The sequence below is a fragment of the Theropithecus gelada genome, chromosome 16, assembly GCF_003255815.1.
Source record: "Theropithecus gelada isolate Dixy chromosome 16, Tgel_1.0, whole genome shotgun sequence".
Lineage (NCBI taxonomy): Eukaryota > Metazoa > Chordata > Mammalia > Primates > Cercopithecidae > Theropithecus > Theropithecus gelada.
The window spans coordinates 62,673,102-62,686,031 of NC_037684.1; the positions used below are offsets into that span (position 1 = coordinate 62,673,102).

Here is a 12,930-nt window from a genome sequence, read left to right on the forward strand (position 1 = left end):
CAAGAAAAAAGGAAGAAGAGGCCAGGCACAGTGGCTCACGCCTGTAATCCCAATACTTTGGGAGGCCAATGTGGGCAGATCATCAGAGGTCAGGAGTTCGAGAGCAGCTGGCCAACATGGTGAAACCCTGTCTCTACTAAAACTACAAAAAATCAGCCAGGCACAGTGGTGCACACCTGTAATCCCAGCTACTCAGGAGGCTGAGGCACGAGAATCGCTTGAATCTGGGAGGTGAAGGCTGCAGTGAGCCGAGATCATGCCACTGCACTCCAGCCTGGGCAACAGAGTGAGACTCCATCTCAAAAAAAAGAAAAAAAAAGAAAAAGAAAAAAGGAAGAGGAGAAGCAGAGAAGAAAAACATAAAACACTGCCATATTAAAATATACATTATCACTCCAGATGCCAGAAATACCCTCATTCTGGTGTCCCAGGGGTCAGGAAATTGGAACCACAGACAAAGCAATGCAGTGGAAGCATTGCGCAGGGCCCGGCGGGGAAGCACGCCTACACGGCCACAATCATGCAAATGCTGTTTATTGATTTTCGGATTGTAGAGTCAACCTATGGACAAAGCACAGAAGACTTAGTTTGGCTTACAGAACAGAAGGTAGATGTTAACAACAGGGATGATGGAAAAGTAAGGTACATCAGAACTTTAGGGATACAGTTAGCGCTGAGGGAACCACTGCTGGGTGGAGACAAGCTTTGGGGCAGAAGAGAAGCCCAGGAAGGCCCTGGCAGTTGACTACGTGGCCCTGGGCCGGATACTCCGTTGCCCCCCTGCCCTACCCCGCATACCTGGGTGGTGCTAGAGGATGTCGCTGGTGTGATAGCACCTCCTCGTACTCGTCCTTCTTTAGGGAAGACTAAGAGGAGGGAGAGAGTTGGAAGGGGAAGGTCCCAACGCTGCCATGCTCATCAGACACAGAAGGAAGTCACCAGACTGAGGTAGGCGGTGGGGCTTGGACACCGTACTAACTTGAAGATGAGCTAAAACAGGGACGAGTGGAAGCAGCTTTTCCTAAGACACACCCCCCAGGGTGCCATGTCAGTTTACCATTGCCATGGCAACACCCTGGCATACCGCCCTTTTCCATGGCAAAGACCTCAGGACCCAGAAGTTACTACCCCTTCCCTAGAAAGTTTTGTATGCGCCGCTCCTTAATCTACATGTAATTAAAAGTGGGTGTAAATCTGACTGCAGAACTGCCCTGAGCTGCTGCTGCTCCCTGCCTATGGGGTAGCCCTGCTCTGCAGGGCAGTCACAGAGTTGCAACACTGCAGCTTCAATACAGCTGTTTTGGTTTTGTTCCTTGGTTTGTTTTGTTTGTTGTTGTTGTTTCGTTGTTGGTTTTTTTGTTTGTTTTTTCTAGATGAAGTTTTACTCTCGTTGCCCAGGCTGGAGTGCGGTGGCACAATCTCAGTTCACTGCAACCTCCGCCTCCCAGGTTCAAGCGATTCTGCTGCCTCAGCCTCCCAAGTAGCTGGGATTATAGATGCCTGCCACCACACCCAGCTAGTTTTTTTGTATTTTTAGTAGAGACGGAATTTCACCATGTTGGCCAGGCTGGTCTGGAACTCCTGACCTCAGGTGATCCACCCACCTCGGCCTCCCAAAGTGCTGGGATTATAGGCGTGAGCCACTGTGCCCGGCCACAGCTGTTTTCTTCTACCCTACCACTGGTGCTTGCCTTTGAAATCTTTCCTGGGGGAAGCCAAGGACCCTCTCAGGCTAAGCTCCAGTTTCGGGGCTTGCCCACCCTACATCAAGACCCACTAAAATCAGTGGGATTCTAGAGAGTTCTAAGTGTCCTGCATAAAGTAACAAAAATAACCAAGAGATGACCCCCAAATCTAACTATCACAAATCGGGAGACAGGGAGGAGTACCAGGGATGAGAAAGGATCAGAGCATCAAATCCTCATTTGTCATTGACATGGAGTAAAATCGATGGGTGGAGAAACTGATTTAAACAGATTACTTGGAAATAGAAAAAACCACCAGAAGAATTAAAAACAGGGTCAATTAAAACCATGGCATGGAAGGAATGGAAGGGGTAGGGGAGAAAACCACTTTATTCATGAGCTCTTCTGTGCGTTTTAGATTTTTTTTTTTTTTTTTTTTACCATGGGCGTGTCTGACTTTGATTTCAAAAATTAATTTTAAATTTTAAAAAGTGACACCACGATCCTGGCCAGTGGAACCAGAAGTGACCAGGCCACTTGCTCCCTGCCTAGGTGTCAGGCTGACTGTGGGTCTCGGGGGTCAGTGCTGCAGTGAGTGCCCTGGGGACAGGGGGAGCTCTGCGGGTGGCTCTGCAGGTGGCCCTGTGGACAGCTCCGCAGGTGGTGCTGTGGGGGGCTCTGCCGGTGGGTCCGCAGGTGGCCCTGTGGACAGCTCCGCAGGTGGTGCTGTGGGGGGCTCTGCCGGTGGCTCTGCGGGAGGCTGCGTGGCTCCCTGGCTCAGCATGTTCCGGCAGCGCAGCCGCTCCTCCTCCTGCTTCTCCGCCATGCGGTTCTCCAGCAGCCTCAGCTCCCTGCGCACCGCCTTCTGCATGGATGGCTCCAGCTCCAGCACTTTCTGGAGGTCCGCCTTGGCCTCAGCCTCGTTCCACACCTCCGCGTGAGCCCGGGCACGCACATAGTAGGCCTTCACGATGCCTGTGGGAAGCAGGGAGCATCCAGCCGCAGCTCCCTGCCCAGCCTCAGAGGCAGCTCCCGCCCAGCTGGGACTCACCAGCCTCCAAGACCCTTAGCCCCGCCACGATCCTTAACCTCTCTGTACCCCCGATCCCTCAGTTTCCTCAACTGTAAGATGGAGATGATGATCATAATGGCAGTACCTCCTTCTCTCCTTTTCAAGGCCCTGTGACTAATTTTATATTCATAACTTTTATTTTTCTTACAGATGCTCCCTAAATGAGATAACCTTCAGTCCCTTTCCCTGCACCTCCCCCACATGGTGATTATGAGGATTACAAGGATTAAATGAGATAATAAACGCAGAGGACTTGAGCCCGATGCACGCGCCAGGGCCTGGGTGGTGTTACCGTGAGCACTATTCGAGCGGTAAGTCAATACTAGTAGTACTGGAGGTGCCATATCCTCGCAACACCTGTACTAGTACCGGCATAATATTTTTCTCTATATTGATTGCCCCTCTTTTTTAAAAGCCTGTTTACCGTTCCACTGAAAACACAAGCTTGGTGAGCTTCCTGGGTAAGTGTTCAAACACACATTAAAATAAAGGGCCCCCCACGCCAAGCACTGCCCATCCATCACCCACGATTCAATTACACACTCGGGGAAACCTGGCTGGCTGGAGACAAGGTTCGGTGCCCCGGTGGGGTGGAAAGAAAAGTCCAGGAAGGCTATGGCAGGTGTCTCCGTGGCCCTGAGCCGGGCCCCACCTCGCTGCCCGCCCCTGCAGCCCCACACACCTGGGTGGTGCCGGAGAATGTCACTGGTGTGCTCCAGCACCTCGTAATACTCCTCCTTCTTCAGCAGGCACTGGCAGTAGTTGAGGGTCAAGGTGTTGATCATCTTCTCCAGCTTCAGCCACTGCACCTCCCACGGCTTCTCCTGCCCAGGGAGAAGGTCAGCCATGACCTCAGGCGGCTGCCCAACCCCCGCTCCACCCTGGCCGGCGCTGGGCGGGTCCCCCAGAGTCAGCCCCACTTCCCACCCATGGCCAGCGGCCTCTGACCTTGGTCTGCAGGTTCCTTAGGCAGATGATGGCCTCCTGGTACTTGGAAGAGGCCTCCTCGTAGCGGCCCAGCTTGAAGAGCCGATTTCCCTCTCCGTGGAGGACGGGCACCACCTTCATCTTCTCATGATTGCTCAGGTTCCAGGTCTCCCTCTGGTAATCACTCGGGGCGTCAACCTGGCCCCAGAGCTGCAGGTCAGTGAGGCAGGGACCCCAGGGGCCTGCACCCCATCAGGGACCCGAAAGATTGGACCCTGGCACAGCTCCCTGAAGTCATGCTTGCTGGTCAAGTGCATACAGACAAGGGAAAGAAGCGAAAATGCCAAAAACCCTGCCCTAAATCCATGCCTTTGTGCAAACTAGGAAAAGGTGCCCGTTCATCAAGACACTTCACTTCTAATATTCAGAAAATTGTCGTGAATACTCATTTTGTTAGAACAATACACTATTGCCATCTGCTGGAAACTTGTCATTATAGAAATACCGATGTACGATGTCTATAATGAGCATAATGAGCACCTTGGAGGAGATGCCGGTGCACCTCGTGCAGTGCACAGACCACGCAACTGTGACAGCAAGCCTGTAAAGGCTCTTGGATGACACAGTTCTTATTTTATTTTTATTCACTCACATAGCTCTCAGGCTGAGCCTCAGTCTTGGCCATAAGCTGAATCCCGACCTGACCTTGACCCTGGCCCTAACCCTCTCTCACCAACCCGCAAACACGCGCTGTCAATCACTCTGGGGCTCTGGGTGGGAGGATATGGGGAGTTCCATGCAGCCTCTCCCGCTACTAGAGAACCAAGTCTGAACCCACAAACCACAGGAACCGAGGAGGTTATAATCTCCAACTCTCGAAAATGAAAGTGGAAGTAGATAACAAATAGAAGTAAAATGCCTCCAAAATGAAAACAAATCACATTTTTAAAAAGTGGTTCAGCCGGGCGTGGTGGCTCAAGCCTGTAATCCCAGCACTTTGGGAGGCCGAGACGGGCGGATCACAAGGTCAGGAGTTCGAGACCATCCTGGCTAACACAGTGAAACCCCGTCTCTACTAAAAAATACAAAAAGCTAGCCGGGCGAGGTGGCTGGCACCTGTAGTCCCACCTACTCGGAGGCTGAGGCGGGAGAATGGCGTGAACCCGGGAGGCGGAGCTTGCAGTGAGCTGAGATCCGGCCACTGCACTCCAGCCTGGACGACAGAGTGAGACTCCGTCTCACAAACAAAACAAAACAAAAAAAGTGGTTCCAAGCAGACTTTTTTTTTTTTTTTTTTTTTTTTTTGAGATGGAGTCTCGCTCTGTCACCCAGGTTGAAATGCACTGACATGATCTTGGCTCACTGCAACCTCCGCTTCCCAGGTTCAAGCCATTCTCATGCCTCAAATTCCCGAGTAGCTGGGATTACAGGCGTGCACCACCACACCCGGTTAATTTTTGTGTTTTCAGTAGAGATGGGGTTTTACCATGTTGGCCAGGCTGGTCTCGAACTCCTGACCTCAGGTGATCCAACCCCCTCGGCCTCCCAAAGTGCTGGGATTACAGGCGTGAGCCACCACGCCCAGCACCAACTGGACCTTTTCTTGTGGAAAAATCAGAGGACTGTCGTTTCACATTGGTATTGTCCCCTGGCTTATGAACCCTTTCTTGTTCTCTAAAGAGAAACAGGGCACTGTCCAGTGGCCAGTGGGGTGGGGGTGCCTGTGATGCCCGCTGTCCCTCTCTGGTGCTGGCACAGCCCTCCAGCCCTGCCTACCCCGAGCCCCACCTGCAGCAGCTCGATCACAAAGATCAGAGGCTGAGGCTCCTTCTGCAGCTCATCCAGGTCCTCGTAGCCCAGTGTGTGGTAGGCGAACATGTTGGCCAGCCCGCATGTGTGCACGTGCCACTCCGTGGGGTCCTTGCCCTGGGCCATCTGCCGCAGGCTCCGGGACAGGATGGGGTAGACCCCCGTGTGCTGTGGGGAGAAACAGATGGATGGCATCTGGGCTACCTGCTCAGAGCTAGGTGGGCCACAAAAGGCCTCCACTCAGAGCCCCTCCTGGCAGGAATCCTGCTCCCTCACTATGCCACTAATACTAACTGTGGTTAACTGTGTGCCAGGCAAAGCACTTCACACTGTTATGAGCCTCTTCAATCCTTACGACAATTCAAGAGAAGCACCATTATCCCCATTTTACAGATGGGGAAACTACAGCCCAGAGAGGCAAAGCAACTTGCTTAAGGTCACACAGCTAGGAAATGACGCAGCCAGGATTCAAACCTGGCTCCAGAGGCCATATGCTCTTAGCCTCTGGCTGCCTCTTCTGGCCCGTGTGGTCCACTGTAACACATCTCTGCCCCAAGGAAGCCCTGAGCTCCGCAAAGCCTATGACTCGCAGGAAGGGCAGTGTGGGGCAGTGGAAGGAGCAGGACTCCAGGGTCCAAGAGAGTCACTTTGGTCTCCTGGCAGTGCTGCAGGCTAGCAGTGACCCCAGGTCTCCGCACTTCTCTGAACCCCAGTTCCCTGGGTTGCTCCTGTCCGGTATTAGGGCTGCTGTAGGGATTAAATGAGACGGTGCAGATATAGGTCTGGCTCATCACAGCTTCAGCCAGCACGGGAGCTGAGTTTGCCACCCTTGGGATGAAGGAGGGCTGGGAAAATCAGCCGTACAGCCTCAGCGAGGCCCGCTGTATGTATGCTGGGCCTCAGTTTCCCCGACTAGGCTCCCTGAGAACCCATCTCCTTGGACTGGCTTCTGAGACGATCCAGCACTGGCTCCACATGCAACATACGACTTGAAGGGGCTGAAACTGTGCAGCGGTTCAGCTCTGCCTCCAGGTCACCAGCACAGAGGCAGAGGCCACCCCGCCCGCCCCACCGGCCAGGATTAGCCCGAAATGCCTTCTGCCTCTTTGTGGAAGAGATGAGCAGATGGCTGTTGAGCCTGTTGGGATTAGAGCTGGACCAAGGGAGGGAGAAGCCCCAGAAACAGCTTGCTGCCAGGGGGGCCACCTCTGGCTCTGACTCAGCAGCCCCCAGCTCGGCACGCCATGGGCCCCAGCAAGCTGAGCTTTTGTGGCCCCAAAGCACACTGCCCTCACTTACTTATGTCGTGGCACTGGCTGCTCTGCATTACAATTGTTTAGATGTCTGCTCCTCCTCCAGAATTCAAGTTCCCTAAGGACTTGGGGCTTTGCTTATTTCATTCCTAACATACAGCACAGGCCAAATCAGGTGCCCAGTGAATGTTTTCTAACTAGATAGATAGATAGATAGATAGATAGATAGATAGATGAATGATAGGAGATAGATAGAAGATGATGGATGCATGCAGTGATGGAAGCCTGAATTATGCATGAAGATTGGCTGAAGGGAAAAATGGATGAATTGATGCCTGGGCAGGTGGGTGGATGGATAAGAGGTGGATGTGCAGGTGAAGAACTAACTCTAGAAGGGGTGTGTGTGTGTGCATGTGCACACAATCACGACAGCCATGGGCTGGGGTGAGGAGATGTGGGGGGCATGGAAAACTTGGGAAAACCCGTAGTTACTGTGGGAGCAGTGGCTCATGCCTGTAATCCCAGCACTTTGGGAGGTCAAGGTGGGTGGATCACCTGAGGTCAGGAGTTCAAGACCAGCCTGGCCAACGTGGTGAAATCACATCTCTACTAAAAATACAAAAATGGGCCCGGTGTGGTGGCGAGCACCTGTAATTCCAGCTATTCAGGAAGCTGAGGCAGGAGAATCACTTGAACCCAGGAGGCAGAGGTTGCAGTGAGCCAAGCCCACACCATTGCACTCCAGCCTGGGCAACAACAGTGAAATTCCATCTCAAAAAAAGAAAAAAAAAAGGAAAAAAAAAAAAAAAAAACAGTTACCAGCCTGTGATATAGGCAATGCACTCATGTGACTATCAACATGGAAAAAGGAACACAGACTCCACAGGAAACAAAGAGCCATGCCCACATCATGGGAACGACAGCAGCTTGTGGTTTTGCAAAAAACAAATCAATCAACTGATCAAGAATTTATTGACAGCCTTCTATGCACTCAGCTGTCATGTGTTAGCAAACGTGTATCCTATGGAGAGGGGACTCTTAGTGGCAGCCAAGCCTTGCCTCACGTATGGCATGAATCAAAGTACAGGACCCCCTCACTCTAAGCAAAGTCAATAGATATATTTTTAAACTAACTGAAATCACAAAGAAGCCAATTTTCTGAAGCCTTGACTTGATAAAAAAAAAAAAAATTTAAGATAAAAATATCAAAATGAAGAAAAACACAGGGACTGCTACAAAGGAAAGATGTTCAACAAATATTTGCTACATGAATGAATAAATGAATAACATGTTGAGTGGGACCACCTACTGGCAGAGGATGGTGCTGCAGCCCAGCTATATTAGACACTGCGAGAAACGTGTGCAGGATGAAGAGGGAACCAGGTATCTCACCCAGATCTTTTCCCTTAACTTGTTTGAGCCACTGCAAGTTATTTTCCCTTTTGGAGTCTTAAGTTTCCTCATTAGGAAAAATTCCTCATTTTTCCTAGAAAAAATCTCATATTTTTTCTAGGCTGGGCATGGTGGCTCATGCCTGTAATCCCAGCACTTTGGGAGGCCGAGGCAAGCAGATCACTTGAGGTCAAGAGTTCAAGACCAGTCTGGTCCAACATGATGAAACCCCATCTCTACTAAAAATACAAAAAAAAAAATATATATATATATATATATACACACACACACACACACACACATACACACATACGGGTGTGGTGGTGGGCACCTGTAATCCCCAGCTACTCAGGAGGCTGAGGCAGGAGAATAATTTGAACCTGGGAGGCAGGGGTTCCAGTGAGCCAAGATCGTGCCACTACACTACAGCCTGGGTGACAGAGTGAAACTCCATCTCAGAAAAAAAAAAAAATTCTAGCTCAAAATAATAGCTCTCATTTTTAATTGCTCTGTATTATGATTCACCCTCATATGTTATATCATGTAATCTCCAAAACAACTCCTTAACTTAGGGTTTTGTTTATTTATAAATGAAGGAATAGAGTAGCAGACAGAAGACGGGACTTCCCCAGGTCATGCAACTAATGAACGACAGAACAGAGTTCAAAGCGTCCCCAAAATGCTCATTTAAAAGGTCAGTGGCCTCTGACGAAATAATGAGTCTGGGTATCTGCCACCAATGGTGAAAGTCTAGAGGGAGCTTTGGAATAGATGGATCAGGCTGTCAACACCTAAACCCACCAATCACTCTTAACGTCATCGTAAGAAAGACAACCAAGTGTGATGTACTTCTCCCAAAGGGAAGTATATGGTACCATCCATGGCAGACTTCCGAAAACAGGAGAGAGAGAGAGGGAGAGAGAGAGAAGAATCTGAATCTTATCAGGTCCTCTTGACCTCACTTTCAATTTATCAAAAATGTGGGGAATAGAGGAACATGTTAGACAATTCCATGGCAAAGCAACCAGGAAAATCAGAATGTGGGACTTCTACAGGATAAATGACCCAGTTCCTTCAACATTTCCGTGTCAAGGAAGAAAAGAAGAAAAGGAGGTGGAGCTATAGATGAAAAGGGACTTGAAGGACACATCAACAAAGCGCTATACAGGGACTTTGGTTGGTTGTTGATTTAAACAAACCAAACTCATTCATTTATAAAGAATAAAAGAGTCAACCAAAGAAAATTTAACAGTGACTGGATATTAGATGGCTTTAAGGAATTACTGGAGTTTTTAAAAGATTTCATAATGATATCATGGTTAAGTTTTTTAATATCCTCTTTTTTTTTTTCTTTTTTAGATGGAGTCTTGCTCTGTCACCAGACTGGAGTTCAGTGGCGTGATCTCAGCTCACTGCAACCTCCGCCTCCCGGGTTCAAGTGATTATCCTGCCTCAGCCTCCTGAGTAGCGGGATTACAGGCGTGCACCACCACACCCGGCTAATTTTTGTATTTTTAGTAGAGACGGGGTTTCACCATGTTGGTCAGGCTGGTCTCGAACTCCTGACTTCGTGATCTGCCCGCCTCGGTCTCCCAAAGTGCCAGGATATCCTCATATTTTAGAGATACAAATTTTAGTATTTACAGGTGAAATGATATGGTGTCTGGCATTTGGTTTAACCAGGCAGGACAAGGAAGGGAAGTGGATGGGTTGGGAGATGAAGCAAGACCAGCCACGGGTTGATGGTGGCCGGCACGGGGTGATGGATGCTTGTGAGTTCATTTTTCTTTCTGTTGACTTTTGTATATGTTTGAAAGTTCCCACAAGAAACGTTGCCTAAGAGTCAGTGAGTTTTGCCACAAGGCAAGGAAGCTAACTTATGAGGGTAATTTACGGAGTGCTATAAATAGGAGGGGAAACTTGTAATGTGAGGAGGAGGGCAAAAAAAACCGTGCAATGTGAGGAGGAGGGATTAGACCAAGGCTGGTCTAATCATGCTGTATAAAATCTCCAGGTCCAATCATGCTGTCTAAAATCTCCAGGTCTAATCATGCTGTATAAAAAGCAAGGAGTTGGCCCGGCATGCTCATGCCTATAATTCCAGCACTTTGGGAGGCTGAGACAGTCCGAGGATTGCTTAAGCCCAGGAGTTTAGGACCAGCCTGGCCAACATGGCGAAACTCTGTCTCTACAAAAAATACAAAAATGAGGTGTGGTGGCGCACCTTAGTCCCAACTACTTGGAAGGCTGAAGTGGGAGGATCACCTGAGCCCGGGAAGTTGAGGCTGCAGTGAGCCATAATTACGCTACTGCACTCCAGCGTGGGTGACAAAGCGAGACCTTATCTCTCTCTCTCTCTCTCTCTCACACACACACACACACACACACACACACATGTGAGGACTGTGAAGTGGACCGGCTCACTCCTGCTGAGGATAGCCCTGCTCCCCACTAGCCAGCCACAGCATGGGTCACCCCTTCCAGCCCTGTCCCCTCCATCTTCACATGCACAGTGGTGGGGAATAAGGTAGCAAGATTGCCTTTGCAGAGCTTCGCTTGAGTCCCAGCTTTCCTGAAACACAGCAGCCCTGCAAAGCGGGTGGGTGAGCCAGAAGAGACTAGTCCCAGGGGACAGGCGCGCAGGGCCGACTTACGATGGTGTCGCACCAGAACTCGGCCACCTCGTGCACCCTCATGGAGGTGAGCAGGATCTCCCAGACCTCGAGCTTGAACATGTTCCCAATGATGATGTGCATGGGCTGGTCCACCTGCCGGCTGTCGTCGATGACCGTGCGCTCCTCATCACATTTCATGGTGCGGAAATGAAAGATCACCTGGTCACCGAGACAGTGCACTCCGCTCTAGACACACCGCTCAAGGCCCGGCAGAAGCCACCCCCTTGCCACCGACACTCAGGGCTGTCCCCAGGGTCAGCTCACTCAGTTCACCCCATCAGATGCCTCAGACCCCCTGAGCACCTCCACCCTGCCTGCACCTGCCAGGGAGTAGGGACCCACCCCCTCCCTACGGACCCCATTCCACTCCCCACAGTCCTGTGTGTCCGGAAGTCCTTCCTCAAATCAGCCCCGAGTTTTTTTGTTTTCGTTTGTTTGTTTTTTTGTTTTTTGTTTTTTGTTTTTTTGAGACAGAGTCTCACTCTGTTGCCCAGGCCGGAGTGCAGTGGTGTGATCTCGGCTCACTTCAAGCTCCGCCTCCCGGGTTCAAGTGATTCTCCTGCCTCAGTCTCCTGAGTAGCTGAGCTGGGATTACAAGCGCCCAGCACATCCAGCTAATTTTTGTATTTTAGTAGAGACGGAGTTTCACATGTTGGTCAGGCTGGTCTCAAACTCCTGACCTCGTGATCTGCCCATCTTGGCCTCCCAAAGTGCTGGGATTACAGACGTGAGCCACCTCGCCTGGCCAAAGCCAGAGTTTTGTAGCCACAGACGCACCCTTCAGTCCAGGGAAGCCCAACAGACATTTGGGGACAAATACCAAGACCTCTGGGACCCCCTTTCTTCTCAACATTTAGGGCTCCAGAAAATTCCCCAAAGCCCTGCCCCTCGGCCCATGCTAAAGTTGAATCTGCAAAGTACCAGAAATGCCCCGTGACTGGGTAGACGCTGGGAGCTCCCCGGAGGCCCAGGGCTGGGGATGCCTGGCTGTTTTTTGGCAAAGCTGAAAGCTGTTGACAGTGCCTTGCGGCACACCTGGAATGTGGAAGGCGGCTGTAGGGAACCCTGTCCGCTCCGGAGGGGCCCCACTCACTCGGGATCCGGTGATGAAGTTTGGGAGCTCGCCCGTGCCTCCGTGCAGAATGGTTTTCTTGACCCCTTCCACGTTCAGGAGCAGAGCGGCATCCATGGCTGCAGGAGGAAAGGCGGTGTCTGGCACAGGCGGGGATAATCTCACCTCCCGGGAAGACACTTAGGCGGCTGAGACTCTGGGATTTGCCCAGCCAGGAGGAGTGTGGGGGAAGGGCAGACGGTGGGGGCCCTGCCCCAGACGCCCCGGCTTCTCATCAGAGCCACTCGGGCCAGGCCTGTGGTCCGCAGGCAGCCTCGCCTCCTATCCCATCCACCGCCCCGTCCAGTGATTCTGGGCCCCTGCCCGACACATGCCAGGGCTGTGCTAGGCTTGGATTTTCTTCCACCCCAAGAAGGAAAAAGGTCCGCTGAGCTTTCTTAAAGAAGACAGGGGGCCGGGCGCGGTGGCTCACGCCTGTATTCCCAGCACTTTGGGAGACCGAGCGGGCGGATCACGAGGTCAAGAGATCGAGACCATCCTGGCCAACATCGTGAAACCTCGTCTCTACGAAAAATACAAAAATTAGCCAGGCGTGGTGGCAGGCGCCTATAGTTCCAGCTACTTGGGAGGCTGAAGCAGGAGAATCACTTGAACCCGGGAGGCGGAAGTTGCAGTGAGCCAAGATTGCACCACTGCACTCCAGCCTGGCGATGTGGAGAGAGGCCTGGAGGCCACTGAAGGGGAAAAGGTGGGGAGACCTGGGCTGGGCCCAGACTCTAAGCCCCCGAGGACTCCAGGCCAGCCGGGGTGGCAGCTGCCCTTTGCCATCCAGCCACCTTCCTACTTTCCCTGTTCCCCGTCCCTTCCCCAGGATCTGCCTTCAGGAGGCCCTGCGATGGTGGCCCAAGGGAAGAGGGGACAGATTTCTGGCTTGGGAGGGAAGGAAGATGGACAACGAAAGGCGTGGTGGGTTTGGGCAAAGTTGAGGCGCCCTCCCCAGCCCCGCTCCTGCCTCTCCTGCCAGGTCTGGCTGGGGGCAGGGTGG

The 12,930-nt window shown here is 51.6% G+C and overlaps 1 protein-coding gene across 8 annotated transcripts; it reads right to left on the reverse strand.

Annotated features, from left to right (window-relative positions):
- Window positions 1-516: 516 nt before the first annotated feature.
- AIPL1 (aryl hydrocarbon receptor interacting protein like 1) lies at window positions 517-12,155 on the reverse strand. Of its 8 annotated transcripts, none has more exons than XM_025361767.1 (6): window positions 11,907-12,155; window positions 10,793-10,906; window positions 5,473-5,661; window positions 3,706-3,882; window positions 3,440-3,581; window positions 517-2,660 (listed from the first exon to the last, which is right to left on the reverse strand). In XM_025361767.1, the coding sequence occupies exons 1-6, from the start codon at window positions 12,000-12,002 to the stop codon at window positions 2,266-2,268; spliced, it is 1,113 nt and encodes a 370-aa protein (XP_025217552.1). In that variant the 5' UTR covers window positions 12,003-12,155; the 3' UTR covers window positions 517-2,265. The 8 variants fall into 8 exon arrangements, with proteins under 8 accessions (XP_025217552.1, XP_025217551.1, XP_025217553.1 ...); XM_025361766.1 differs by having other exon boundaries at window positions 10,793-10,936; XM_025361768.1 differs by having other exon boundaries at window positions 3,440-3,509; window positions 10,793-10,972.
- Between the last annotated feature and the right edge of the window lie 775 nt (window positions 12,156-12,930).

Coding starts and splice junctions, on each gene's coding strand:
- AIPL1 (XM_025361765.1), bottom strand. CDS start 12,002: ATGGATGCCGCTCTGCTCCTGAACGTGGAAGGGGTCAAGAAAACCATT. Junction 10,973..11,906: donor ACTTCATCACCGGATCCCGA/GTGAGTGGGGCC, acceptor CTCGGTGACCAG/GTGATCTTTCATTTCCGCAC. Junction 5,662..10,792: donor AGTTCTGGTGCGACACCATC/GTAAGTCGGCCC, acceptor TTCTCCCCACAG/CACACGGGGGTCTACCCCAT.